The 26,981-nt window shown below is 39.4% G+C and overlaps 1 protein-coding gene across 3 annotated transcripts in view; it reads right to left on the bottom strand.

Moving 5' to 3' along the window:
- LOC139943717 (uncharacterized) overlaps positions 1-26,981 on the bottom strand; it is a 129,490-nt gene that overhangs the window by 83,499 nt on the left and 19,010 nt on the right. For all 3 annotated transcript variants that reach the window (XM_071940464.1, XM_071940465.1, XM_071940466.1), the window contains exons 3-5: positions 11,601-11,701; positions 3,628-3,773; positions 793-1,013 (exon numbers count right to left, since the gene is read on the bottom strand). In XM_071940464.1, the coding sequence (XP_071796565.1) occupies positions 793-1,013; positions 3,628-3,773; positions 11,601-11,701 (468 nt within the window). The remainder of the gene's footprint in view (positions 1-792; positions 1,014-3,627; positions 3,774-11,600; positions 11,702-26,981) is intronic.

The raw sequence follows: 26,981 nt of genomic DNA, 5'->3' as shown, positions 1-26,981 counted from the left end.
ATGAAAGAAATGGCATTAGGTCAGAACAGTTTTTATCAATTTGGCTTGACCTGTGGTCATGATAGTACCTATGGCAGGCAGTACATATACAAAATACAATGAACATTGTGTATACTTTGGGGGGGGGGGGGTTCTTCTGAACCTAAAACCTTTACACCTACAGAAACTCTATTTTTTGTGTTAACTAAATATTGCATCATCATTTTAAAATATTAATGCCAAATTGTGTAAATTGTCACAACAGCTGCATATTGATCAGAGCTATCAGCAGATTGTCTCTCCATGTTGTGTGGGAAGATAAACCTTATGTTACACAGCTGGTAAGTAAGGATTGCCTACCAATAATGAATACAGTTCGTTTATAGCATTAACCATTTACAAACACATAAACTTTAGTTTGAGTGGTTGCCTTGTCTTTGGTGTATCTAAATCTTTGGTAGATACAATGACATAATGGCTTGGAGCATGGCTCCATGCTTAGAGCCTCCTTCCTCCATGATACAACAGGTCCGATTTCATGAGATCAGGAATTCATCTTTAGAAGTTATTTAACAGTTGTGTGGTCAAACTGTACAAACTGTGCTTAATTCCCAAATGATATCAGGGCATCATTAAACTTTGAGCAGGTTTTGTAGGAAAGAGCAGGATTATAACCTGCAGTTGGTAGGGTACCAGCATGTTAATCCGGAGATTGGATTTCTTTGTCAATACCTACATTAAGTTAGCATGCGTTTGATATATACCTGAAATCAGAAAAGAATGCTGATAAATCCGATGGTTGTATAATATTACCTCATGACATCAATATGGCCATTCTTAGCTGCTAGATGAAGTGGTGTATGCATACTGACTCTAGTTCTAGAAGGAATATCAAGAAGAGCTGTACATTGATTACTGTTCATCAAACGCTGGACGACTTTCAAGCGACCAAACTCTGCCGCTAGATCAAGAGCTGTCTTGCCTTTTTTATTCTTTAAGACTGGATTGGCTTGATACTGAAGAAGACTCTCCACCTGAATAGTAAAGGAGTGGTGCAAAAAGAAATACAAATATTAGTTTTCAATAAAATGCCATTATATACTCTTGTTTTGACCCCTATAGAAATGTCAACGTTTACCTTTCATGCTTTTTTTAATTATGTGTTTTGGGTTTGTGTGGTTTTTTTTTAAGACTTAAAGCCTGAGCCTGGGTACATTTTTTGTAACACAGAAATAACTCTTAATAAATACTTTATTTCAAAAACATTGTTCTTACTGACACAGAAGTGAAAAAAATATGACCAACTACAAAGACTGCGCTGTGAGGAATTTTCAGATTCTCTAAATACAATGTAACTGCAAACAACATGAACCAGTGTTTTTTTTATGGGACTATTAATCATTAAAGAAGAAACAAGAGGAAATCAGCTATTCAGTTGAATACATGTAGCTGCATCCCTGATTTACATTTCTTGAAAACTACAGTCAATTGTACTTAATGTACTATTTTTATAAACTAATGCTCCCCAACCCCTTTTAAAAACTTCATCCGAAACCTACTCGGTCTTGCCGTTCTTTATAATTATGAAATGTTGACACTGTGACCTAAAAGCTGAGGGAAATCAGCAGATGTTCAAACACAACAATCGGTAGGCCTATATGTAGTGAGTTCTTTAGAGTATTAAGCTGATGGCTTACTTATAGTGCTTTAACCTTACAGGATCTATGTTCAGTTTCAGCCATTGTTTTCAGCCTGATCACCAAACTCATAAACTTAACAACCAGAACTTTACAATACTAAATACAGGTTAACTGCACTTTTTGTACCTTATATTTCTGCTGGGAGTTGTAAAAAAACCTGTTTATCCCATAAAATAGACACATTGCTTCTATGCAGTGCACTATAGTACATTATAACACACCTCTTGCTCGTTCTGTATTCTGGTTGGCTGAAACACGGTCACGTGGGATGAACTAATATAGGCTTGTGATCGCACGCGCGTGTTTTGCGGGAATAGTACCATAGCGGGCAATAGTCTTTGAACATAGTGCCCGCTGTAACAGCTTGTTCCTACAATCTAGAAGATAAGAATAAATGTACTTTATGTACAGCCATGTTCCTCCATGGTACACCCAAGAATAGTATAGCCAAGGCTGTGTATAGTTAATAGTAAAAATGTTGGCCATGATGAAGGCACATCCTGGTGTGTATGACCTTTCAGAGGTCAAGCAGTCAGACTTCTCAACAGGTGCCTAATTATCTAACTAGGTCCTCAGGACTCTGGGCCTCAGGACTGGCTATAAATGGCCTCATATTTATATATACAGGGGACATTTCTACACTTGCTTTTGGCTTTGGTGACTGGATTCTAAATAGAAACTGATGAAGTCTGTTCACCTGTTGTGAATATCACCATTGGGTTATATTGTAAATGATAGAACACTCTGAGTTGCATCAGTTTGTGTAATAAAGTAAGGGAGTACCAAAAAATGGTACAACTTTGGGTTTATCAAAAGATAATTTTATAATCCTGTGTATTTTGTTAAATGCTTTCTTCATCCCCATATCTGTAGTTTGCTTGATAGGATACAAAGCAGTTACAATGATTGATAACTCCCGTCTCGTTTTTTTTTTTTTTTCACAATGAAATACAAGAATTAACAACAAATATACAGGTGGCCACCTTCAATACAGATAATAAGATTGTCAGCCATGACAGTTTTATGACATTCCCTGTATAGCTATTCTCTTTGCTTTGAGATGGACTGACTGTAGCTTGATGATGGTTTGTAAACACTTCTATTTTTCCCTTTGAGAAGTAGCCTTTACACAGAACCAAAATAAGTCATAAACCATCACTTCCAAGCAAACAGTTTTGTCCAATCTGAGCCAGTTGGCCTCGGGACATACTGATGTCATTGAAAGTTGTGAAATCTACCACCTAGTGCCTACCTCAAAGAAGTTTCTATATCTCTGCTATTTAATGTGTTTACTCCAAACCAGCTTTTAGCGACTGTGATAATACTAAGTGAATGACAATCAAAGCTACCTCAGTATTTCCTTAGCAGTGATTGTCACACCTCTACTTTAAAATTAATTAAAACTAGCAATGAAGTTACCACTACAAACAAAGTCATTTGTTAGGTATAGGGACAGGAAGAATAACTTCATGCAAATGAGAAAAGTATCACCTTTATTAAAGGCAGGGTCAATTTTCATTGAAGGCAGTGGACACTATTGGTAATTATCAAAGACTAGCCTTCACATTTGGTGTATCTCAACATATGCATAAAATAACAAACTTGTGAAAATTTGAGCTCAATTGGTCATCGAACTTGCGAGATAGTAATGAAAGAAAAAAACGCCCTTGTCACACAAAGTTTTGTGCGTTTAGATGGTTGATTTCAAGACCTCAAGTTCTAAATCTGAGGTCTCAAAATCAAATTCGTGGAAAATTACTTCTTTCTCGAAAAACTATGTCACTTCAGAGGGAGCTGTTTCTCACAACGTTTTATACCATCAACCTCTCCCCGTTACTTGTCACCAAGAAAGGTTTTATGCTAATAATTATTTTGAGTAGTTACCAATAGTGTCCACTGCCTTTGAGAGAACTGATTTATATGATGTTTAATTTCAATGGCTACCTACCACCATATGACTGCCATACTGGGATGCAAGATGTAGAGGTGTATCACTTTCAAGAGAACATTCATTAGGGGAGGAACCAAATTTCATGAGAAGAGAGACTGGTTGAAGCTTGCCTTGCCAAGCTGCATAGTGCAGTGGGCGCATTCCTGCAAGATTATATCACAAACAAAGTAAATCTATTAACGATCATGAATCTATCTAAGATTGGTAAAACACTGCAAATAGTCAATACAATGGGGTCAATAATTATTCAAAACAAACAAGGGAAGCAGTCCATACAATGGTCAATACAAAAAAGGCATAATAAGGAAGGAGGATCAGTACCCAGAATGCAGCCCTACATGAAGCCTCCCAGAATGCACGAGGCCTCCCAGCACTACATTTGTCAACACTCCTCCTTAAGCTCCTTCAACTATTCTACCTCCAAGCTTTAACCATCCTGAACCCTCTGATAATACCTCTTACAACTCCCTTCTATCTCACCTAAGGAGCACTCTTTAGTCTTGCTGATCCCCACTAATACTCCCTCAATACCCTCTTTGTATCCCAATCTGCTTCTAAATCTACAGAGGATTAAGTTTGATATAGTAGCACTGCATGTAGAATTGCAGGAGGATGAGCAACGTAAATTACAAGAATCCTTCCTGCCATCCATTCTAACTTCCTTTATACCTGACTAAAAACTAATTGGGTTTACATTTTATTATTTGAAAGGAAATGCATGTAAATATAGTTGTATTCAACATATTTAACAATAAATTTGTTTTAATATAAATGCTAAAGTTGCACCGGGGATAAATACAATTATTTTTGTTTCATACCTTAAGCTCGGTTCATACTTCCTGTGAATGCAATACGAATGTTGACGTCACGAATTCACAACGCATTTCGCATTTCACAACTCTCTTGCGGAAATCGCAGCGAAGGGAGAGTTGTGACGTCAAATTCACATCAAAATTCACATCAAATTCGCATTCACATTCACAGGAAGTGTGAACCGGGCTTTACGCCGATGTTTGTTAGCACTGTATACTCAAAGGTCTTGTTGGCAAGACATCTGCTCTAGAGTTGCAAAGGTCGTGGGTTCCATTCCCACCAAAGTATTATGCCTGTGATTTTGTTTACAGAGCTCAGATACAGAGAACACACAGTGTAAAAATAAACATACGTCCATCACTCCAATCTCTAATCAAGTACCAAGAGAATTAGTTTTTAAGTAGTTAGACCATGATGAAATGAATATTTTACAGATATCTGTGGTTATGATTTTATAACATGACCACACACATTAACTCCAGTGAACTGGTACATTGACCTAATTCAGTTACAAAGTGAAAAACGACAGTAGCCTTTGAAACGACAGAGAGTTCCCTCTGAGAGTACTAATACAGAGTGCATGTAGCTGCACTATACACTAAATAAAGTTACCACACATGTGTATTGGAAACTTACACCAGTAATAAATCAGATATTAATACACATATAAATCACTTTAGGGGCCACCTGCCTGACAGACTTCCTGTCAATGTAGGCTGATATTCCTTGCCTATAGCACCGGTCCATTCAAGGCTATTGTGCTGTAAATCATAGATACGAGACCTAGCAAAATATTATTGGAAGGCACAAAGTTTTATTGAAGAGGCCCACTTGTGTTTTGCTCCAGAAACATTCACCTAGTGAGTTCCTTTGAAGCTCCAGTAACATTCACCCTAGTAAGTCCCTTTGAAGTTCCAGAAACATTCACCTAGTGAGTCCCTTTGAAGCTCAAGAAGCATTCACCCTCGTGAGTCCCTTTGAAGCTCAAGAAACATTCACCTAGTGAGTCCCTTTGAAACTCCAGAAACATTCACCCTAGTGAGTCCCTTTGAAGCTCAAGAAGCATTCACCCTCGTGAGTCCCTTTGAAGCTCCAGAAACATTCACCTAGTGAGTCCCTTTGAAGCTCAAGAAACATTCACCCTAGCGAGTCCCTTAGAAGCTCCAGAAACATTCACCTAGTGAGTCCCTTTGAAGCTCAAGAAGCATTCACCCTCGTGAGTCCCTTTGAAGCTCCAGAAACATTCACCTAGTGAGTCCCTTTGAAGCTCCAGAAACATTCACCCTATGTGAGTCCCTTTGAAGCTCCAGAAACATTTACCTAGTGAGTCCCTTTGAAGCTCCAGAAACATTCACCTAGTGAGTCCCTTTGAAGCTCTAGAAACATTCACCCTAGTGAGTCCCTTTGAAGCTCAAGAAACATTCACCCTAGCGAGTCCCTTTGAAGCTCCAGAAACATTTACCTAGTGAGTCCCTTTGAAGCTCCAGAAACATTCACCTAGTGAGTCCCTTTGAAACTCCAGAAACATTCACCCTAGTGAGTCCCTTTGAAACTCCAGAAACATTCACCTAGTGAGTCCCTTTGAAGCTCCAGAAACATTCACCTAGTGAGTCCCTTTAAAGCTCCAGAAACATTCACCCTAGTGAGTCCCTTTGAAACTCTAGAAACATTCACCCTAGTGAGTCCCTTTGAAGCTCCAGAAACATTCACCCTAGTGAGTCCCTTTGAAACTCCAGAAACATTCACCTAGTGAGTCCCTTTGAAGCTCCAGAAACATTCACCTAGTGAGTCCCTTTAAAGCTCCAGAAACATTCACCCTAGTGAGTCCCTTTGAAACTCTAGAAACATTCACCTAATGGGTCCCTTAGAAGCTCCAGAAACATTCACCCTAGTGAGTCCCTTTGAAACTCTAGAAACATTCACATAGTGAGTCCCTTTGAAACTCCAGCAACATTCATCCTAGTGAGTCCCTTTAAAGATCCAGAAACATTCACCCTAGCGAGTCCCTTTGAAGCTCCAGAAACATTTACCTAGTGAGTCCCTTTGAAGCTCCAGAAACATTCACCTAGTGAGTCCCTTTGAAACTCCAGAAACATTCACCCTAGTGAGTCCCTTTGAAACTCCAGAAACATTCACCTAGTGAGTCCCTTTGAAGCTCCAGAAACATTCACCTAGTGAGTCCCTTTAAAGCTCCAGAAACATTCACCCTAGTGAGTCCCTTTGAAACTCTAGAAACATTCACCTAGTGAGTCCCTTTGAAGCTCCAGAAACATTCACACTAGTGAGTCCCTTTGAAGCTCCAGAAACATTCACCTAGTGAGTCCCTTTAAAGCTCCAGAAACATTCACCCTAGTGAGTCCCTTTGAAGCTCCAAAAACATTCACCTAGTGAGTCCCTTTGAAGCTCCAGAAACATTCACCTAGTGAGTCCCTTTGAAACTCCAGAAACATTCACCTAGTGAGTCCCTTTAAAGCTTCAGAAACATTCACCTAGTGAGTCCCTTTGAAACTCCAGAAACATTCACCCTAGTGAGTCCCTTTGAAGCTCAAGAAACATTCACCTAGTGAGTCCCTTTGAAGCTCCAGAAACATTCACCTAGTGAGTCCCTTTGAAGCTCCAGAAACATTCACCTAGTGAATCCCTTTGAAGCTCCAGAAACATTCACCCTAGTGAGTCCCTTTGAAGCTCAAGAAACATTCACCCTAGTGAGTCCCTTTGAAGCTCAAGAAACATTCACCCTCGTGAGTCCCTTTGAAGCTCCAGAAACATTCACCTAGTGAGTCCCTTTGAAGCTCCAGAAACATTCACCCTAGTGAGTCCCTTTGAAGCTCCAGAAACATTCACCTAGTGAGTCCCTTTAAAGCTCCAGAAACATTCACCCTAGTGAGTCCCTTTGAAACTCAAGAAACATTCACCCAATGGGTCCCTTAGAAGCTCCAGAAACATTCACACTAGTGAGTCCCTTTGAAGCTCCAGAAACATTCACCTAGTGAGTCCTTTTAAAGCTCCAGAAACATTCACCCTAATGAGTCCCTTTGAAGCTCCAAAAACATTCACCTAGTGAGTCCCTTTGAAGCTCCAAAAACATTCACCTAGTGAGTACCGTTGAAGCTCCAGAAACATTCCCCCTAGTGAGTCCCTTTAAAGCTCCAGAAACATTTACCTAGTGAGTCCCTTTGAAACTCCAGAAACATTCACCTAGTGAGTCCCTTTGAAACTCCAGAAACATTCACCTAGTGAGTCCCTTTGAAGCTCCAGAAACATTCACCCTAGTGAGTCCCTTTAAAGCTCCAGAAACATTCACCTAGTGAGTCCCTTTGAAACTCCAGAAACATTCACTTAGTGAGTCCCTTTGAAGCTCCAGAAACATTCACCTATTGAGTCCCTTTAAAGCTCCAGAAACATTCACCCTAGTGAGTCCCTTTGAAGCTCTAGAAACATTCACCTAGTGAGTCCCTTTGAAACTCCAGAAACAGTCACTTAGTGAGTCCCTTTGAAACTCCAGAAACATTCACTTAGTGAGTCCCTTTGAAGCTCTAGAAACATTCACCTAGTGAGTCCCTTTAAAGCTCCAGAAACATTCACTTAGTGAGTCCCTTTGAAGTAAGCTTGGGCGATAACGATTTATTTTATTCACGATATATCGCCGACAATACATCGCGATATTCGATATAATCGTGATTAATGAAATTGACATCATCAGTCTTAAAACTCCAAGTGAAAATTATAGAACAGACAGTCCTAGTATAAGAGAGGTGTTCTAATGACCTATTCTTCTGGTTTTACTCCAAATCTATGGGGTATCAGCTAGCAAATACATCGCGATATTTAATCGATATATATCGATATATCGCAATTATCGCGATTATCGCGATATATCGCGATATATCGCGATATATCGATATTTCGATTAAAACCAAATCCATCCAATATCGAAATCGTGTCCAAATTAATATCGCGATATTCGATAATATCGTGATATCGCCCAAGCTTACTTTGAAGCTCTAGAAACATTCACGCTAGTGAGTCCCTTTGAAGCTCCAGAAACATTCACCCTAGCGAGTCCCTTTGAAGCTCCAGAAACATTCACCCTAGTGAGTCCCTTTGAAACTCCAGAAACATTCACCTAGTGAGTCCCTTTGAAACTCCAGAAACATTCACCTAGTGAGTCCCTTTGAAGCTCCAGAAACATTCACCCTAGTAATTCCCTTTGAAGCTCCAGAAACATTCACCTAGTGAGTCCCTTTAAAGCGCCAGAAACATTCACCTAGTGAGTCCCTTTGAAACTCCAGAAACATTCACCTAGTGAGTCCCTTTGAAACTCCAGAAACATTCACCAAGTGAGTCCCTTTGAAGCTCAAGAAACATTCACCCTAGTGAGTCCCTTTGAAGCTTCAGAAACATTCACCCTAGTGAGTCCCTTTGAAGCTCAAGAAGCATTCACCCTAGTGAGTCCCTTTGAAGCTCCAGAAACATTCACCTAGTGAGTCCCTTTGAAGCTCCAGTAACATTCACCTAGTGAGTCCCTTTGAAACTCCAGCAACATTCACCTAGTGAGTCCCTTTGAAGCTCTAGAAACATTCACCCTAGTGAGTCCCTTTGAAGCTCCAGAAACATTCACCTAGTGAGTCCCTTTGAAGCTCAAGAAACATTCACCTAGTGAGTCCCTTTGAAGCTCTAGAAACATTCACCTAGTGAGTCCCTTTGAAACTCCAGCAACATTCACCTAGTGAGTCCCTTTGAAGCTCCAGAAACATTCACCTAGTGAGTCCCTTTGAAGCTCAAGAAACATTCACCTAGTGAGTCCCTTTGAAGCTCTAGAAACATTCACCTAGTGAGTCCCTTTGAAACTCCAGCAACATTCACATAGTGAGTCCCTTTGAAACTCCAGAAACATTCACCTAGTGAGTCCCTTTGAAGCTCAAGAAACATTCACCCTAGTGAGTCCCTTTGAAGCTTCAGAAACATTCACCCTAGTGAGTCCCTTTGAAGCTCCAGAAACATTCACCTAGTGAGTCCCTTTGAAACTCCAGCAACATTCACCTAGTGAGTCCCTTTGAAGCTCCAGAAACATTCATCCTAGTGAGTCCCTTTAAAGCTCCAGAAACATTCACCTAGTGAGTCCCTTTGAAACTCCAGCAACATTCACCTAGTGAGTCCCTTTGAAGCTCCAGAAACATTCATCCTAGTGAGTCCCTTTAAAGCTCCAGAAACATTCACCCTAGTGAGTCCTTTTGAAGCTCCAGAAACATTCACCTAGTGAGTCCCTTTGAAGCTCCAGAAACATTCACTTAGTGAGTCCCTTTGAAGCTCCAGAAACATTCATCCTAGTGAGTCCCTTTAAAGCTCCAGAAACATTCACCCTAGTGAGTCCCTTTGAAGCTCTAGAAACATTCACCTAGTGAGTCCCTTTGAAGCTCTAGAAACATTCACCCTAGTGAGTCCCTTTGAAGCTCCAGAAACATTCACCTAGTGAGTCCCTTTGAAGCTCCAGAAACATTCACCTAGTGAGTCCCTTTAAAGCTCCAGAAACATTCACCTAGTGAGTCCCTTTGAAGCTCTAGAAACATTCACCTAGTGAGTCCCTTTGAAGCTCTAGAAACATTCACCCTAGTGAGTCCCTTTGAAGCTCCAGAAACATTCACCTAGTGAGTCCCTTTGAAACTCCAGCAACATTCACCTAGTGAGTCCCTTTGAAGCTCCAGAAACATTCATCCTAGTGAGTCCCTTTAAAGCTCCAGAAACATTCACCCTAGTGAGTCCTTTTGAAGCTCCAGAAACATTCACCTAGTGAGTCCCTTTGAAGCTCCAGAAACATTCATCCTAGTGAGTCCCTTTAAAGCTCCAGAAACATTCACCCTAGTGAGTCCCTTTGAAGCTCTAGAAACATTCACCTAGTGAGTCCCTTTGAAGCTCTAGAAACATTCACCCTAGTGAGTCCCTTTGAAGCTCCAGAAACATTCACCTAGTGAGTCCCTTTGAAGCTCCAGAAACATTCATCCTAGTGAGTCCCTTTAAAGCTCTAGAAACATTCACCCTAGTGAGTCCCTTTAAAGCTCCAGAAACATTCACCTAGTGAGTCCCTTTGAAGCTCCAGAAACATTCACCCTATGTGAGTCCCTTTGAAGCTCCAGAGACATTCACCTCTTTAATGATTCCCAGATTTTAACACCTGGTCACAAGCACAACTTGGTGCTGGTTCGTTAAAAAATATTTTCAAGAAAGCCAAAATATGGAACAGGTGTTTGGTTCACCTTGGTACACAAGATTTCAGGAGGTTATTACAAGGAAATCCAAAAGGTTTATTTCTGCATGGCATCAATGGTTAGCAGCAACTTCTGTACAGTATCCACTAGCTCACAAATGTATTGAAACATTCATAATCAATAATCACTGGCAGTTCAAGTATCAGACACTTATGTACAATTTGCTCCTTGAAGTTTGTTTTTCTTGGAAGAACCATTGAAAAGAATTCTTCCTTTTTTTCAGGGAAGGGCAGAGACAAGTATGAAACAATGCCTCATGGTTCTTAATCTGCATCTGGTAAAAGAATCCAACCATTGACACTTTAATAAGGGAATCAATGTGTGGTGAAGAGTTTTTCAACTAGTGGTTTAATCCCAACGAGGCCTGGTTCTCGATAATTTTACTGAGACGAAGTCAAGGTAAATTATCAAGATACAGGCCTCGGCGGGTTTAAACCACTAGTTGAAAACCGTTTCAACACACTTTGATTCCCATTCATAAATACCTTTTTGGTTAAAAGGCGTAATAAAGTAAGAAACTCTGTAAAACTTATCCGTTTCCGAGTCTTGGTGCATATTCGCAGGTTTTCCTTTCACACCATCACAGCCAACTCACCGACAGCGCCTGCATACGTCTTGCATCAAGACTAGCGCGGACAACCGGTTATAAACACTGGTCATTATCAACGGTTTAACGTGACGCGCTCTCCACCAATAGGAATAGCGAAACTGTCTGAGGTATTTATGAATCTTATTTTAAAGTTCACAGTTTATGAATATTTGGTCTTGGGTTCCCACACAAACTGGAGGATTCTGATGGGGGCTAAAAGGCCTAGATGTAGTCAATTAAGGTCACTAATTACTGACAGTCCAGACCTTCCTTTGGGGTTTATTCAGAAAAATGTGATTTACCTTTATTATCCTTGATATCAACATATATTTGGTTACATTCCAGCAAGGTAGCCATGATGCTACAGTTACTAATGAGAGCTGCATGATGGAGAGCAGAAAACCTGTATAAAACACACACAACAAAATAACACTGGTCAACATTTATTACATTTAGATCACATTGTCTGAACAAATTAATGTGTTAAATATTTCTTTTTCCTATGAAACAGCTCTAGGACATTAGACCTAGATTTTGTAACATAATCTATCGACGCCTCCTCTTTCTCTCAATATGAAAAAAACACATTGAGTAGACCTTGATTAAAAATCCTGCAACACAATCATTTCACACATGTGGAGTACGCATCCTTCACATTGCAAACACTCTCAGTGTGTTTCTGCCTGCACTTAGCATCATAAGCCATATTCTACATAAGACAGGAATGATCAATTATTGTCCTGTCTGACGAGGGGAGACATTGATGTTAATGAGTATCAGACGGGATGTAAGAAAGGATGTCATTTTCCCTTAGGTCTAGAATATGATGGAGGCCCCTGTAAGGCTTGGAATTTATTTGGGAGGAAATCAGGACATTTTTTTTCAACACCATTCCAATAAGTAATTAAAATGAAGTGTAAGTAAAATAATATTTCATGCTATTCATAAGAAACTTTTAAATGACAAACAAACATCGAGGCAATGATACAGAGCTTGATACTCGCATAGGAATGTACATCAATACATAATTTGCTTCTCAGCAATGCTTGGATATAGAGAGAATGTTTTCATATCTGCAATATGTGTGTACATTGACAACTTGATAAATCATATATGACACCCCTACAGCCCTATATCAGTATGCAAAGCAATGTTATTTATACACAAGCCCAAATCGATGATGTTACCTTGGGGATAACACTATAACAATATACTGAATGACCTGAATTGTTCACATAATGTGTGTATACATGAATCAATGAATGTGTCTAAAATTATCAATACTATAGCCAGCAATGTGTGGTGCACTCTAGACCGTTCCCCCTAAGCACCGTACTAGGACCAATCCCCACTATAGGACCGTTACCCCTGAAGGCTTTGGGTGTTTCTAAAGACACCCCCCTAAGCACCGTATCAGGACCAATCTCCCCTATAGGACCGTTACCCCTGAAGGCTTTGGGTGTTTCTAAAGACACCCCCCTTAGCACCTACTAGGACCAATCCCCCGTATAGGACCGTTACCCCTGAAGGCTTTGGGTGTTTCTAAAGACACCCCCCTTAGCACCTACTAGGACCAATCCCCCGTATAGGACTGTTACCCCTGAAGGCTTTGGGTGTTTCTAAAGACACCCCCCTAAGCACCGTACTAGGACCAATCCCCCGTATAGGACCGTTACCCCTGTAGGCTTTGGGTGTTTCTAAAGACACCCCCCTTAGCACCTACTAGGACCAACCCTCCCTATAGGACCGTTACCCCTGAAGGCTTTGGGTGTTTCTAAAGACACCCCCCTTAGCACCTACTAGGACCAATCCCCCCTATAGGACTGTTACCCCTGAAGGCTTTGGGTGTTTCTAAAGACACCCCCCTTAGCACCTACTAGGACCAATCCCCCCTATAGGACTGTTACCCCTGAAGGCTTTGGGTGTTTCTAAAGACACCCCCCTTAGCACCTACTAGAACCAATCCCCCGTATAGGACTGTTACCCCTGAAGGCTTTGGGTGTTTCTAAAGACACCCCCCTTAGCACCTACTAGGACCAATCCCCCCTATAGGACCGTTACCCCTGAAAGCTTTGGGTGTTTCTAAAGACACCCCCCTTAGCACCTACTAGGACCAATCCCCCCTATAGGACTGTTACCCCTGAAAACTTTGGGTGTTTCTAAAGACACCCCCTAAGCACCGTACTAGGACCAATCCCCCGTATAGGACCATTACCCCTGTAGGCTTTGGGTGTTTCTAAAGACACCCCCTAAGCACCGTACTAGGACCAATCCCCCGTATAGGATCATTACCCCTGTAGGCTTTGGGTGTTTCTAAAGACACCCCCCTTAGCACCTACTAGGACCAATCCCCCCTATAGGACTGTTACCCCTGTAGGCTTTGGGTGTTTCTAAAGACACCCCCTAAGCACCGTACTAGGACCAATCCCCCGTATAGGACCATTACCCCTGTAGGCTTTGGGTGTTTCTAAAGACACCCCCCTAAGCACCGTACCAGGACCAATTCCCCCTATAGGACTGTTACCCCTGTAGGCTTTGGGTGTTTCTAAAGACACCCCCTAAGCACCGTACTAGGACCAATCCCCCGTATGGGACCATTACCCCTGTAGGCTTTGGGGGTTTCTAAAGACACCCCCCTGAGCACCTACTAGGACCAATCCCCCCTATAGGACCATTACCCCTGTAGGCTTTGGGTGTTTCTAAAGACACCCCCCTGAGCACCTACTAGGACCAATCCCCCCTATAGGACCATTACCCCTGTAGGATTTGGGTGTTTCTAAAGACACCCCCCTAAGCACCGTACTAGGACCAATCCCCCGTATAGGACCATTACCCCTGTAGGCTTTGGGTGTTTCTAAAGACACCCCCCTAAGCACCGTACTAGGACCAATTCCCCCTATAGGACTGTTACCCCTGTAGGCTTTGGGTGTTTCTAAAGACACCCCCTAAGCACCATACTAGGACCAATCCCCCGTATAGGACCATTACCCCTGTAGGCTTTGGGTGTTTCTAAAGACACCCCCCTTAGCACCTACTAGGACCAATCCCCCCTATAGGCCCATTACCCCTGTAGGCTTTGGGTGTTTCTAAAGACACCCCCCTAAGCACCGTACTAGGACCAATCCCCCCTATAGGACTGTTACCTCTGTAGGCTTTGAGTGTTTCTAAAGACACCCCCTAAGCACCGTACTAGGACCAATCCCCCGTATAGGACCATTACCCCTGTAGGCTTTGGGTGTTTCTAAAGACACCCACCTAAGCACCGTACTAGGACCAATCCCCCCTATAGGACTGTTACCTCTGTAGGCTTTGAGTGTTTCTAAAGACACCCTATACACATGGAAGTCTAGCACAGTAGCCATAGCTGTAGCAAGAGCCACAAGTTCAGACATAGTCTATTACACACATGCATGTACTGGGCACAACATGACTTCACACACATATAATATTTTGTTCTGATGTATGTAGGCATACAAGGTGTTTTTTTTTAGGAAGTTTTAAAAGTAAGTGTTCAATATCTTAGTTTCTTAGTAAGGTAAGGGTGAAAACCAAATAGTATTCTTTATCCCCAATGCAAAATCTTAGTTTATTCTTATTGATTTCTTTTGACATTCATTGCTTCTTCATTGCTGTGGTGTGTCTACTTCTTACACGGCTAACAATAATTAAACAAACAATCAGAAATCTGACAAGACAGTACTATTATCAATTAGTTACTCTGATTAAAATCTAAACTAGCAAAAGTAGGATTTATCATCATTAAGACATTCTAATGTTTTACTTCAAGAAGAAAATCACCCTTGTCCCTTATTTTATGAAAGGCACATAAAAATTTGCCTTTTAGTTCATACAATAAGAACTGTATCAAAGTGCCTGTTTAATGTAATCAACATCTAGGGAATTTAAAAGGGTTTGTGTGTTCATCTGTCCATAATGTGAAATGTTAAAACACATAAAATTTAATATCACTGCATATGTAAACACCTCCAAGATTCATTAAGTATCTAGCTGTTGATATAGTGCAGCACAGACATTTAATGAGGGCAGGAATTGGGTTGAAATGTAACTCAGTGAAGCTAAAAACCGCCTGCCTTTAGGCCTAGTATGTAAACAGAGACCTCTTAATCCAACATGTGATTATTACAACCAAACATTTTTAATTTCCTGTCTTTACGATAAAACCAATATTAATAAAAACCAACATTACTAAAAACCAGTTCTAATAGCAGATACAGCCAAGTGACAATTTGCACTAATTAGACGCTTTAAAGGGTGGCTGCAGTGGTTTTTTTTTATAATTTAAACGATTAAACATGACTTTTTAAACCTGAAACATTTTTTATTATTTTTTATTAAATGCGCAAGTATTTTTAAAATGGTTTTCAAGAGATTTGGGGAACCCACCCCGCCCCTAAAAGGGGCATAAACGTCACGTCATGCATATAGAGACGTGTGCACTGTGTGGCCTGGTACCTAGGCGCGTGTAGTTAGGGACCAGACTCTTTTTGCCGACGATATGTTTGAATTCCCGACGTGACGTCGATGGTAGGGGGGCGGTAACAATCCACAAAAGGGGAGGGGCATGACTTATACACTACTTACGCAAGTGAGATATGTCGAGGAAAAAACAAAACACATTTTATTGAGGTTCAATACATATATCAGAAATAAATGACAGCAAAATTAACTGTTTTATTTTAATTCACTGCAGCATCCCTTTAAAGGTTGCCCTTTTTTCGAGGCTACAAACAAAATGAACATCAAATGAAATATAATACATCCTACATACTGCAGATTTCATTAACGGGACTAAATAGACAGTTCCAAAGTTAGCTAATGATGGTTCTTTTAAGCCTCCATAGTTTGTCTTAAAGACATTATTAACTTTACATTTAGCCAATTTGATTTGCGTTTCTTCCTCATAAACAAAGATTAGTATTGAGGCAAGCGAGCATGATTATCTCAGCCCTATAATGACAACTGGACACTAACTCCACCAACAGGAAAGCTTGTTTTAAACTTCAAGATCAATATATTTCTGTCTATCCAGCTTTGTTGACCCATGATGACTGTCTTGAGTCACAGAATGATACCCATAATAACATAAAACCCACAGTACATGAACGCCTCACAGGGACAAGAAACACAATTTTTTTTAACTAATTCGATCTACCATACCATGGAGGAATACCAACCATAGAGCAAGGACCAATGCTCAAAAGCACTAAACATGTACATAAATACATGTACATAAATACATGTACATAAATACATGTACAGTCACTACATTCCAGTTCTTTGTATCTCTTCAAACCACTAACCACACAACATACAATAGCAGGTGTCCCCCATGTTACTTTCCCTAATTAGGGACAACATTATATAATCAAATCTTCAACAATAGACTACTGATAATAACTGTACACTCATCCACTTTCCCACTATAGTCCACTGACCATGGTCAACCATAGGATACAATGGGTTAAGAGCTTGTCTGGCTCCAGTGACCACGCACTCAAAACCACATACAGTGTTGTACCATAGAGTGTAGTAGCAGACCATAGATAAAGGACTTTCTCCATGGTGGTAGTACATGTACCATAACTACCATGGAGGAAGATAGTACAGGGCAGGACAGCTTCTGAACAAACTACAGATCCAAATAATGTGGGGCCTAAGCTTTTGCCAGTTGTTTTTTTCAAGTGTTTGTTTTAAAAAAAACTAGAGGGCTGCTTCTATATGAAGCATTAAATTCTCCGTTTACAACTACAGATTATTAGGACAAATTTAAAGGGATAATTGATTTAATACTGCTCTTTGATGTCAAGGTATTTTTTTTAAACAAGGAGGAAGTAATTTCCTCCATGGTTAAGGCAAATGTTAAATTTGCAATGCCGTCTTTTTGCTCCTCAAAATCTGTGTGCTATTGTTTTTTTTTTAAGAAAATGCAAGAAGAAAGCACTCAGTAATTATAATGTCGAGCCAGCCATTGTGTGCATTTTGAGGTTGTTTCCAAACTGTATGCCAGAATCAAAGGTTATATATCAGCAAACATAACCTGGGTAGTAGACTCCACAGAAAACTAATTGATCTGCGATGCTGTACAACCTAATTTAGCTAAGTACTGCATGGGTGAAGAAGCGTATTTTCAATTTATTCTGAGAGCCACAACGGAATACTAATTTCACTTACTCAAATAGGGCTGTGCAACCTGATCGGTACACATCATTACCACAAACCATTTATTATAAATGATATGGGTTTTATTAGAAACTTCATCAAATGAAAAATGGGTTGTTGTGTTTTACTATTAACGTCCACCATTCTGACTAAATTTATTTGTATACATTTTTTTAGTAAATTGTAGAGAGCAATGGAATGGATGCGTCTACTTTTGGACTAAGATCAAGTTATGATAAATGACCTTATATTGCTTCTCTCCGACCAGGTTTACAAATGGGAATCATTATAGTATTCTAAAAGAAAGTTTAATAGAAAGCTGAAGCACAAACACACAAGAAATGTGTATCTTACATAGACCAGGGGTGTTTAGTATTATCCCATGGTTAACCTGCTGCTGGTATTAGGCAAAATATATAGTAAAGCAACATGACACTCTTTAATTGTTTTCAATAAATCATTATTCATTGCTATGACACATTACTGTTACAGCAACAAACATCAATACAACTGTGTACACACAGTATTCTCATTTCTAACTAACAGTTGTATTTCAGTCTCCAAGCCCATGTTGACATTATTATTTGCACATGAATGGGTCTCCGGCCCCCAAGAATGCTGAGTCCTCCAAATAGAAAAGAATTGAAACTACTCCGTCTTCTGTCAGACAAATCTCAAATGTATACAGACCTTTTGAAGAGGTTTACTTCAATTGCCAATCAGGGATCCGGAGGTCAACGCAGTAGGTTCCCACACTCTCAAAGGAGACTACTGGGCCCAAAAGTACAACATATTGCTAAGCACATAAAAGTATTGCTTAACGGAAACAGGTTACCAGCCAAAACTACTTTCAGTTTACATTGTTGTGACTGGTGCCCCACTAATTTTTTGCTAAGCAAAGAAATTTGTCAAGCAGTATTTTAACAGCTTTATGAAATTGGGCCCGGGGAGGAAGGGGTTGGGCTTGGGGTGGGGAATAATCATTTCAAACTACCATCATCTATCATCAAAATATTTACCTGATGTAGAACAGATTTCTTCAGTAGGCAAAGGGTTATCAATTGAAAAATTCAAAATAAAAACATATCTGGACAAAAGTGAAGAGTCCCTAATCCTTACAGTAGTCACTATTTACTAACATCATGATATCTTGTTTGAACTTGTGATTTGCATTACAATGTAGGAAGGGTTTTAATCTTTTGTTCTTGTGAACTTTGGCAATGGCCTTTTCACTAGAATGGAACTTTGTTGCACAGAAATGAACTTAAGGCGTTGATTTCACATTTGAATTTTTCTCCAAGCTCAGACGCAATACGAAATTCTTAAAGGATTTCTTAATGTATGTTTTGTTAATAAATTGAGACTTTGAAGAAAACATTCTAAATGAGGAATACCGATCTGAGACGAGATCATCTTAATTCGATAAATAATATACATTCATTTATCTGTTTATCCTGCAGGAACCCATCAGTGCAACGCCGTTTTCCTGGTTCCAACCAAGAACATTACGCTACTTATATATACTGAAATATTATACTTACTTTGTATTAAAAAAAAAACATTTTTGAAATAAGAAGTAAATGAAGCCTACTAGAGGCAACAAGGAGAATATTTGATTGATCATAAATGTTTTAATGGTGCACCAAGTGAACACTACATAAAGTGCAAACACTCTAGTCCAAGCCCTTTGTTGTCGTCTAATGTTTCCCAAACAACCAAAACATCATCTGTTTGGCGTCCCATTGGCGGTTCATTATGAACCTTCAGACTTTGTAAAGTGCTAACTAGTAATACATGTATCACATCAATCTCATGTAGGCCCAGTAAGTAAACAGACACTACAAGCATCTACCTCCATGGTGTACAAGCAACAACAATAAGACTGAGAATACATGATGGTGAGATGACTAAAAACACTAATGAATCAATGCTGACAGTTTCATTTGCACTAAGTCTCTGTTGAGAAAGCTGAATAAATTGACATTGTCGCATTCAAATGACTTTAATATGCTAGGATTGGGAACTCTACCTCAATGTACCCATCACACAAGGGGTGATCTACTGTTAAGCCCATTGAGGTACGATGTATTTTCAATATGGTTTGATTTGATGGAACGGTTAATAAATAGGTATGGATATCCGTGTAGTGGGGATGCTTTGAAAGCAATCTCCCATAGTCAATTAAAAACTGGAAAGATACTGAGCTGCTTTCAGCTAACCAAAGTGTTACCCAATTGAGCTAAGACTAGACATAGATTGGAATTAGCTTTATACTTTGAAGACTATTGACATATTATTGGGTTTATTTTTTTGATCTCAAATAAATGGAGCCAAAGTGAGGCTGGTAGGGAAAATGGTCTGGTACCTTGTTGATCTTATGAGAATGAATAGTCATCAAGCTAAGTGAATAGGGAATAGAAAAATACTTGTAGCAGCTTATGAACATGATGGCTTGGCCAAACTGATGAGCTTTTACATACAGCAGATCTTTTTAAGCAGTATATTGTTCACTATGACCCAGGTAAGCTTCATTGTCAACTGTTAGTACAGGTCCAATGCAGAGGATGTGGCCTAAGGCCAGGGTGCCCTTTTGTTACAACTAGTGGGGGGAGGTATTGGATTTTTAAAGAAGCTTTGAATACAACTCCCCACCTACCTAAGGTACTTATTTTCATTATTACAGACTAGTGTGACAGTTACCAAGTGACCAGCATTCAGTCCCTGGATGGTTGTTGATCACTTTGGAGGGTAGTAGAGGCACATGAAAGTACAGAGGGTAGTGATTTCCCCTTATACCCCAACAGGGAGAGGATGGTCTGATCAGAGTAAGAATATACCTCAGTTGAGGTAGTTTAGATGACAAGGACCCATCAGCAAAATCAGATTTGGACTAAATGACGCATGGGACACAATTTCCCTCAAGGCCTGTATTTTCAGCATCACTAAAACACCCTTATTCCTTTTAGGAGGCTGACAAATGTTTACACGATACCGTGCAGACACATTTTGCTAAAACTAATTTTGGCCACTTTGGGAATAATTGGTTGAGTAAGCCTGAAGATCCTAGTCCAAGGCACGTATCTGAAATGTCAACTGCAAGTTGTTTTCAGCTTTGCAGGATGTTGAACACCCATGCAGTGGTTCAGAAACAGACAGTGCTTTTAGGGCAGAGTTCTAGCATCAAAAAGATTTAGTTTTGACGAAACATGTCCATGTTTATGTATAAATTAGAGGGATGTGGCTTGTGGAAATTTCAAGCAAAAAATCATCCCCTTACAAGGAAATGTGTTGCATTTTTCCTGGGTATCAGATTTATACACAATTAACTGGTTACGGTATAGAAAACAGAATAACTGTCTAGTTTTCAGCTAAATCAAGAAACCTTCAAGTAATTTCCAAAACAACCAAAGAACTGGAAAACTATGGAAAAACAATCCCTCAACAACTATTGACATGCTTGAGCCTGAAACTGCTAAACATACATGTACATGGTGTACATTTAAAGTGTTGCAGAGTTTAGTTAATCATATACACGTATTTACAGAGATAGAGGTCTGTTTCTAGTTTTCTTCCCCTAAACACCAAGCGTTGCGATCTTAGTTCTGCTTCAGGCATGTAACCTTTATACTAATAAACCTAACCAAAGATAAAGACACTGACTGTCCCTCAAGCAATATGTTCTAGAAACAGGCTGTATTACCAAACATTTTGGTCATGAGAAACATGTACTCTGGTGACGTTTGGCAACCCAATGATCTCCAATCCAGTCCTATCTCACACTACGCACACCTACAGGCTTCCTCTGTATCTGGAACAGTCAAGTCATTCAAGATATATTGCAATGTAAATGCACAAGATATATTGCAATGTAAATGCTTCGGTTTGATTTGTGCTATTATGGCGATATGAACAGTTTTACAATTTTGTTTCTGTGGAAGCTTTGTTTTTTTTCAGTTACAGCACTTTGTGGTTAAAGGTATTGGAGTGACATTTTGTAAAGTCCATACAAAACTGTTCTGCTTCAAATAACCTTTATCTTTTTGTTTTAATTTCTTTTAAATGCAACTTTCCAAGGCCAATTTCAATGGTGTTTCTCCCCCTTTAAGAAACTGCCAAACTAGTCTTGTCAGGAGGGTATGGTGTATGATTCCCCCACTACATAGAGACACAACAATCTCAAGTAGTCCCATCATGGAGGTAGCTCCTATTGACTCACATATCTCAACTACTGTTTCTATTAATCATCATCTGCAACTTCAAAATTGACTAAAAATTCCTCTTCAAACCGTCCCAAGACATCAAGATATTCCATTTAATTGAAGTTGAGAATTAGAGATTGGATTTATGTCCGACACGCTTTGACTCTTGAGCCTCCAAAATGGTGGAAATGGTTGCGATAATTGCATTGATCTAGTTGGATACATGTTTGTGTTGCTAGGTTTCCTCATGGACAGAGTGGATGCAGGAACTCAAAGAGTTAAGAAGTTGAAGTGTTGAGTGGTAAGATATTGATGGAAATAAATCAAATGTACTAGCGAATGGTACATTGGTACATCGCATCTTAAATTAGGAAATGGGTACATGTACATGGGTACATCAGACCTTGAAATTAGGAGTGGGTACAATGGGTACATCACACAGTGAGATCAGGAAATGGGTACATGGGTACATCAGACCTTGAAATTAGGAGATGGGTACATGGGTACATCACACCGTGAGATCAGGAAATGGGTACATGGGTACATCACACAGTGAGATCAGGAAATGGGTACATGGGTACATCAGACCTTGAAATTAGGAGATGGGTACATGGGTACATCACACCGTGAGATCAGGAAATGGGTACATGGGTACATCACACAGTGAGATCAGGAAATGGGTACATAGGTACATCAAACCTTGAAATTAGGGACTGGGTACAACATCACACCGTGAGATCAGGAAATGATAACTTGTACATTGGCACATCACTCCTTGAAATGTGTGCATATGTGCACATCATCCCGTCAAATTAGCAAGTGGGTACATGGGTACATCACACCGTGAGATCAGGAAATGGGTACATGGGTACACCACATCTTGAAATTCGGAAACAGGTAAATGTACATGGGTACACCACACCTTGAAATTATGAGTGGGTACATGGGTACATCACACCGTGAGATCAGGAAATAGGTACATGTACATGGGTACACCACACCTTGAAATTAGGACTGGGTACATGGGTACATCACACCGTGAGATCAGGAAATAGGTACATGTACATGGGTACACCACACCTTGAAATTAGGACTGGGTACATGGGTACATCACACCGTAAGATCAGGAAATGGGTACATGTACATGGGTACACCACACCTTGAAATTAGGACTGGGTACATGGGTACATCACACCTTTGGTAACCCTGTTACCAAACAAGTTTCCTCAGTAACTTTTGGACCTCTGTAGCTACTTGAAACTAATTGAAACTCCTCACAGTATGCAGTGCTGCACCAGGACTTCATTACTGAAATGCCATTCCAGTCCCCCCTCTATTGATGGATCATTTCAATTACACACACACTTACTCAACCTCAACATATACCAAGATGCTTTCAATTTCAAGTTATAAATCACTGCAGTTTACAAGGTACAATGTGTACATTCTGTAGATACATGTAACATTAGCCCTTCACTGCAGTTCAACTTGGTTGTTACTTTTTAAAGGCGGTGGAATAACCTTACCAATAAAGCCCTACTTCAAGATGGCGATTGTCAAACCAAATGCTAATGTTACAAATGAAGTATTACACAGAAACTAATGCAGAGCAAAGGTTTACATCTGACATAAAACACAGTAGATGAGGCATTCAGATTATTAAAAAATCATGTTTTAAAAATACATTTGATGTACTCTATCTTTAAAAGACCACCAAACAGTTCTCTTTCACTCCATAGTGAGCAAACTCAAGTTCACCTGCTACATAAATTGTGATAATTGAGAAAGGAATGTGAATTGTGAAGATGTGATCATACTGTCTTGACTCCTGACAGATCCAAACATCCCACAGAGATGGTTCCTCCATCTGTTTACCATCCGTTGTAGTTTTCACAGCTGGGTTTAGAAGGGAGCTATGTGTTAGGGAAGACTGTTGGGTAGATGGGTAGATATAAGATACATGCCTAGGCTAATGATCAATGACTTGAGGCACAGTATGGGATGGTATTACTTTCACAGCCAGAGTGCGAGATGAAGAAAATGATGTTGTGGACTGAGAGAGGCTGAGAGAAGATGAGGGAGGCTGGGAGAGGCTGGGGCCAGAAGAGCAACATCCTGATAACATTTTAAATTGAATTGTGTGGAGAGATGGATTATAGTGTAAAACTGTCACCATGTTTTACTCATAGGAACTAGTCCAATACAATGTACATAAATATTGAAGATTCATAACATCAATTTCAGGGAAAAAACACAAAATTAGGGATGACATGACCAGATCCCTTTTAGCACTGATGTATGAGGGAGTGTGCAGGGTTCTCAAAAAGACTTTTTCACTCTGGACCCAAACTTTGCAAGTTGGCCAAAATACATTGAGCCGAAAATCCTCGCAATATTTCTACTTGATTTATATTTTAGTTTTAAAAGCTCTACAGTTTAACAACCCAATCTAAACTTGATCAGCCTCAATTTGCACAAAATCCGCCTGATAAACGCATCTGTGTGGAGAACCCCTGTCAATATACACAGGGACATGTATGCCTATCAGTGTATAGTTGCTGAATGCCGACATTCTGAGCCAGCTTCCCATTGCTTAATGTTTGTTGAATTTAAGACAATTGGACTAACCTCAGCTTATGTTCAACCAAGTAGATGTGAATCCAAGGGCAAGTTTGCTAACCATACATTTACTTGGTTTGCATTCATTGATAACAGACTCTTGTCTAGTCAACCAAGTTTGCTAACCATACATTTACTTGGTTAACATTCCCTGATAACAGACTCTTGTCTAGTCAACCAAGTTTGCTAACCATACATTTACTTGGTTAATATTCCCTGATAACAGACTCTTGTCTAGTCAACCAAGTTTGCTAACCATACATTTACTTGGTTAACATTCCCTGATAACAGACTCTTGTCTAGTCAACCAAGTTTGCTAACCATACATTTACTTGGTTAACATTCCCTGATAACAGACTCTTGTCTAGTCAACCAAGTTTGCTAACCATACATTTACTTGGTTTGCATTAATTGATAACAGACTCTTGTCTAGTCAACCAAGGTTGGGTCCCTAGTCAAACAACCCTTGACGTTTGCTCGCTTCAACGATCAATTACAGTTTGTCTTCTTCAATTTGGAAGAAAAAAAGCAAAGACCATTTTACTTGATTAGTTTGACTAGAGCTGGTTAAGTGTACTATTAGATGGTATGAGTAAACACTGATTCAGATCAACCGCTAGTCCACCATGCAGTCTATAATGAAAGTGCATTGCCCATACATTACAAGCTGCCAGGTCTAGTACATGTTATCACTCATCTTGAATTCCTGGCTCTTACACGCTCTTTATTCCATTCATCACATGTACCCTTTCCAAGCAGTAATGAAAATGCTTATTACATCATCATCATATCATCAACATGCTCACTCCTAGTAGAGCAGGTAGTTTCAAATACTACTTATTTAAAGTCCTGGATCATTTCCCTAGATATAAAGGCTCTACAAAAAATACAAGCAACAAATTTTCCCCAATAATGAAAATTTCCAGCATGCTGTAAGGTCAGGTCTTATTTTCAACACCGTTTATCAAATCCATTGCTGGCGTGCCGTAAATGGGGCCTACAACTTTCCCCTGTACTAATGAAAATCTGCCTTTATGTACATCTTACATACACAACTAAAAGCGACCTGCACACCGTTTTGGTCAACGGTTTACATCTGTTTGATATCTACAATATCAACATAAAGAGTGACAAGATTTGCTCCTTGGGTAAATGTAGTTACTTCAGAATTAGACAAACTCACAGAACGGTCGTAAATTGTTCATAAATGTACATGTATAATACCTGAAGGAGGTATTCAATTTAATGAGATCATGCTAAACTTAGTTTGTGTCCTGAAAGTACAGCTTTGTGTTTTATTTTAACTGTAGAGCTAGTGCATGGACAGTGTGACAATGACTATGACAATGACCATGGCAAAGTGTCCCTAATTAACACTGTTTATATAACAGCACCACTGCTAGTCCAATGTCAGCAAATTGATGGCAAGTTAAATTATTATCTTAAGTAACCTATAACTTTTAGATAAAATACCAAACCCTACTTCAATTGCGCCACTCGCCAACATAAAGCTCAAAGCTGGCTTTCGTTGGTCACTATTGTCCATCAAACACAGCCCTTTTTATTAAAACAAGAACATATGAATAGGGAACAATGCATTAAATATTGTTTATACTGAAGTCAAAGAATCCATCACTTTATTAACCGTTGGGTGAACTTTATTATTTGAAACAATTCAATTCAATTCAATTCAATTCAATTCAATTCAATTCAATTCAATTCAATTCAATTCAATTCAATTCAATTCAAGAATACATTTATTTCCATACACTCATAAAAGAATAACAACAGTTGCATGTATTATGGAGTAAAGCAAAACATTTCTTTATAAGTAAGAGTAAACATGAATAAATAAATAGAGTACGGGGCCGTTTTGGTAAGCATAAGCTTGTAAAAAACAGATTCCACAAGTCCAAGTTCAGATCGTATAACAGAAATATGTTTGTTGTCTTTGCTCTACACACTTTGTTGTGCAATCACAGCTTAGTTTCCTAATGGCATGCGTAACTTCACTCAAAAGAAAAGAATGCATGTTATAAACTTGACCTATGGAACTGAGGCGCCTGTATTTTCTTTAGAATGCATCTAGTGTAATGTGGGTGAATATTGTACCTGGTATTCAAACAATGTGTTGTTTCCAATACAGAGACAAATTGTTGGTTTCCATGCCAAACAAAAGACAGGAATTTTTCCCAGACAATCTTGTCAGTAAAATTGTTTTAACTTGGCATTCTGGGTATTATTTAAACTACCTCAAGTGTTTTGTAATGTTATCCAAATGGCTCTCGTGGTTGTCCGTTAGATCATGGTTAGATTAGGGTAAAGCCACCGAGACTCTGCACAAACCTGACAGAATGGTCTGTAAAAGAAAACAATTTGTTCAAATTGTGCATCCTTATATGAGTACACATAATGCATGCATTGCCCAATAAAGTCATTTGCTTGTTGAATTTCTTCTCTTGTTAATTTTTTTATTTGATACAAAACATTTCCTTTTTGACATGTAAGTTTAATTGCATGCTTCTAATTTATCATTTTTATGAACTAAAAGTTATCATCAACAGTTATAACTGCACTTCTATTTTTAAAACCATTGACATCATTTAGATAACTAAAGCCCAGTTCATACTTCCGGCGAATTCGAATGCGATGCGAAATTTGACGTCACAGTACTGTTTTCGCAGC

This window comes from Asterias amurensis, chromosome 11, assembly GCF_032118995.1.
Source record: "Asterias amurensis chromosome 11, ASM3211899v1".
Classification (NCBI taxonomy): Eukaryota; Metazoa; Echinodermata; class Asteroidea; order Forcipulatida; family Asteriidae; genus Asterias; species Asterias amurensis.
This window is presented reverse-complemented; position numbering and strand designations above follow the sequence as displayed.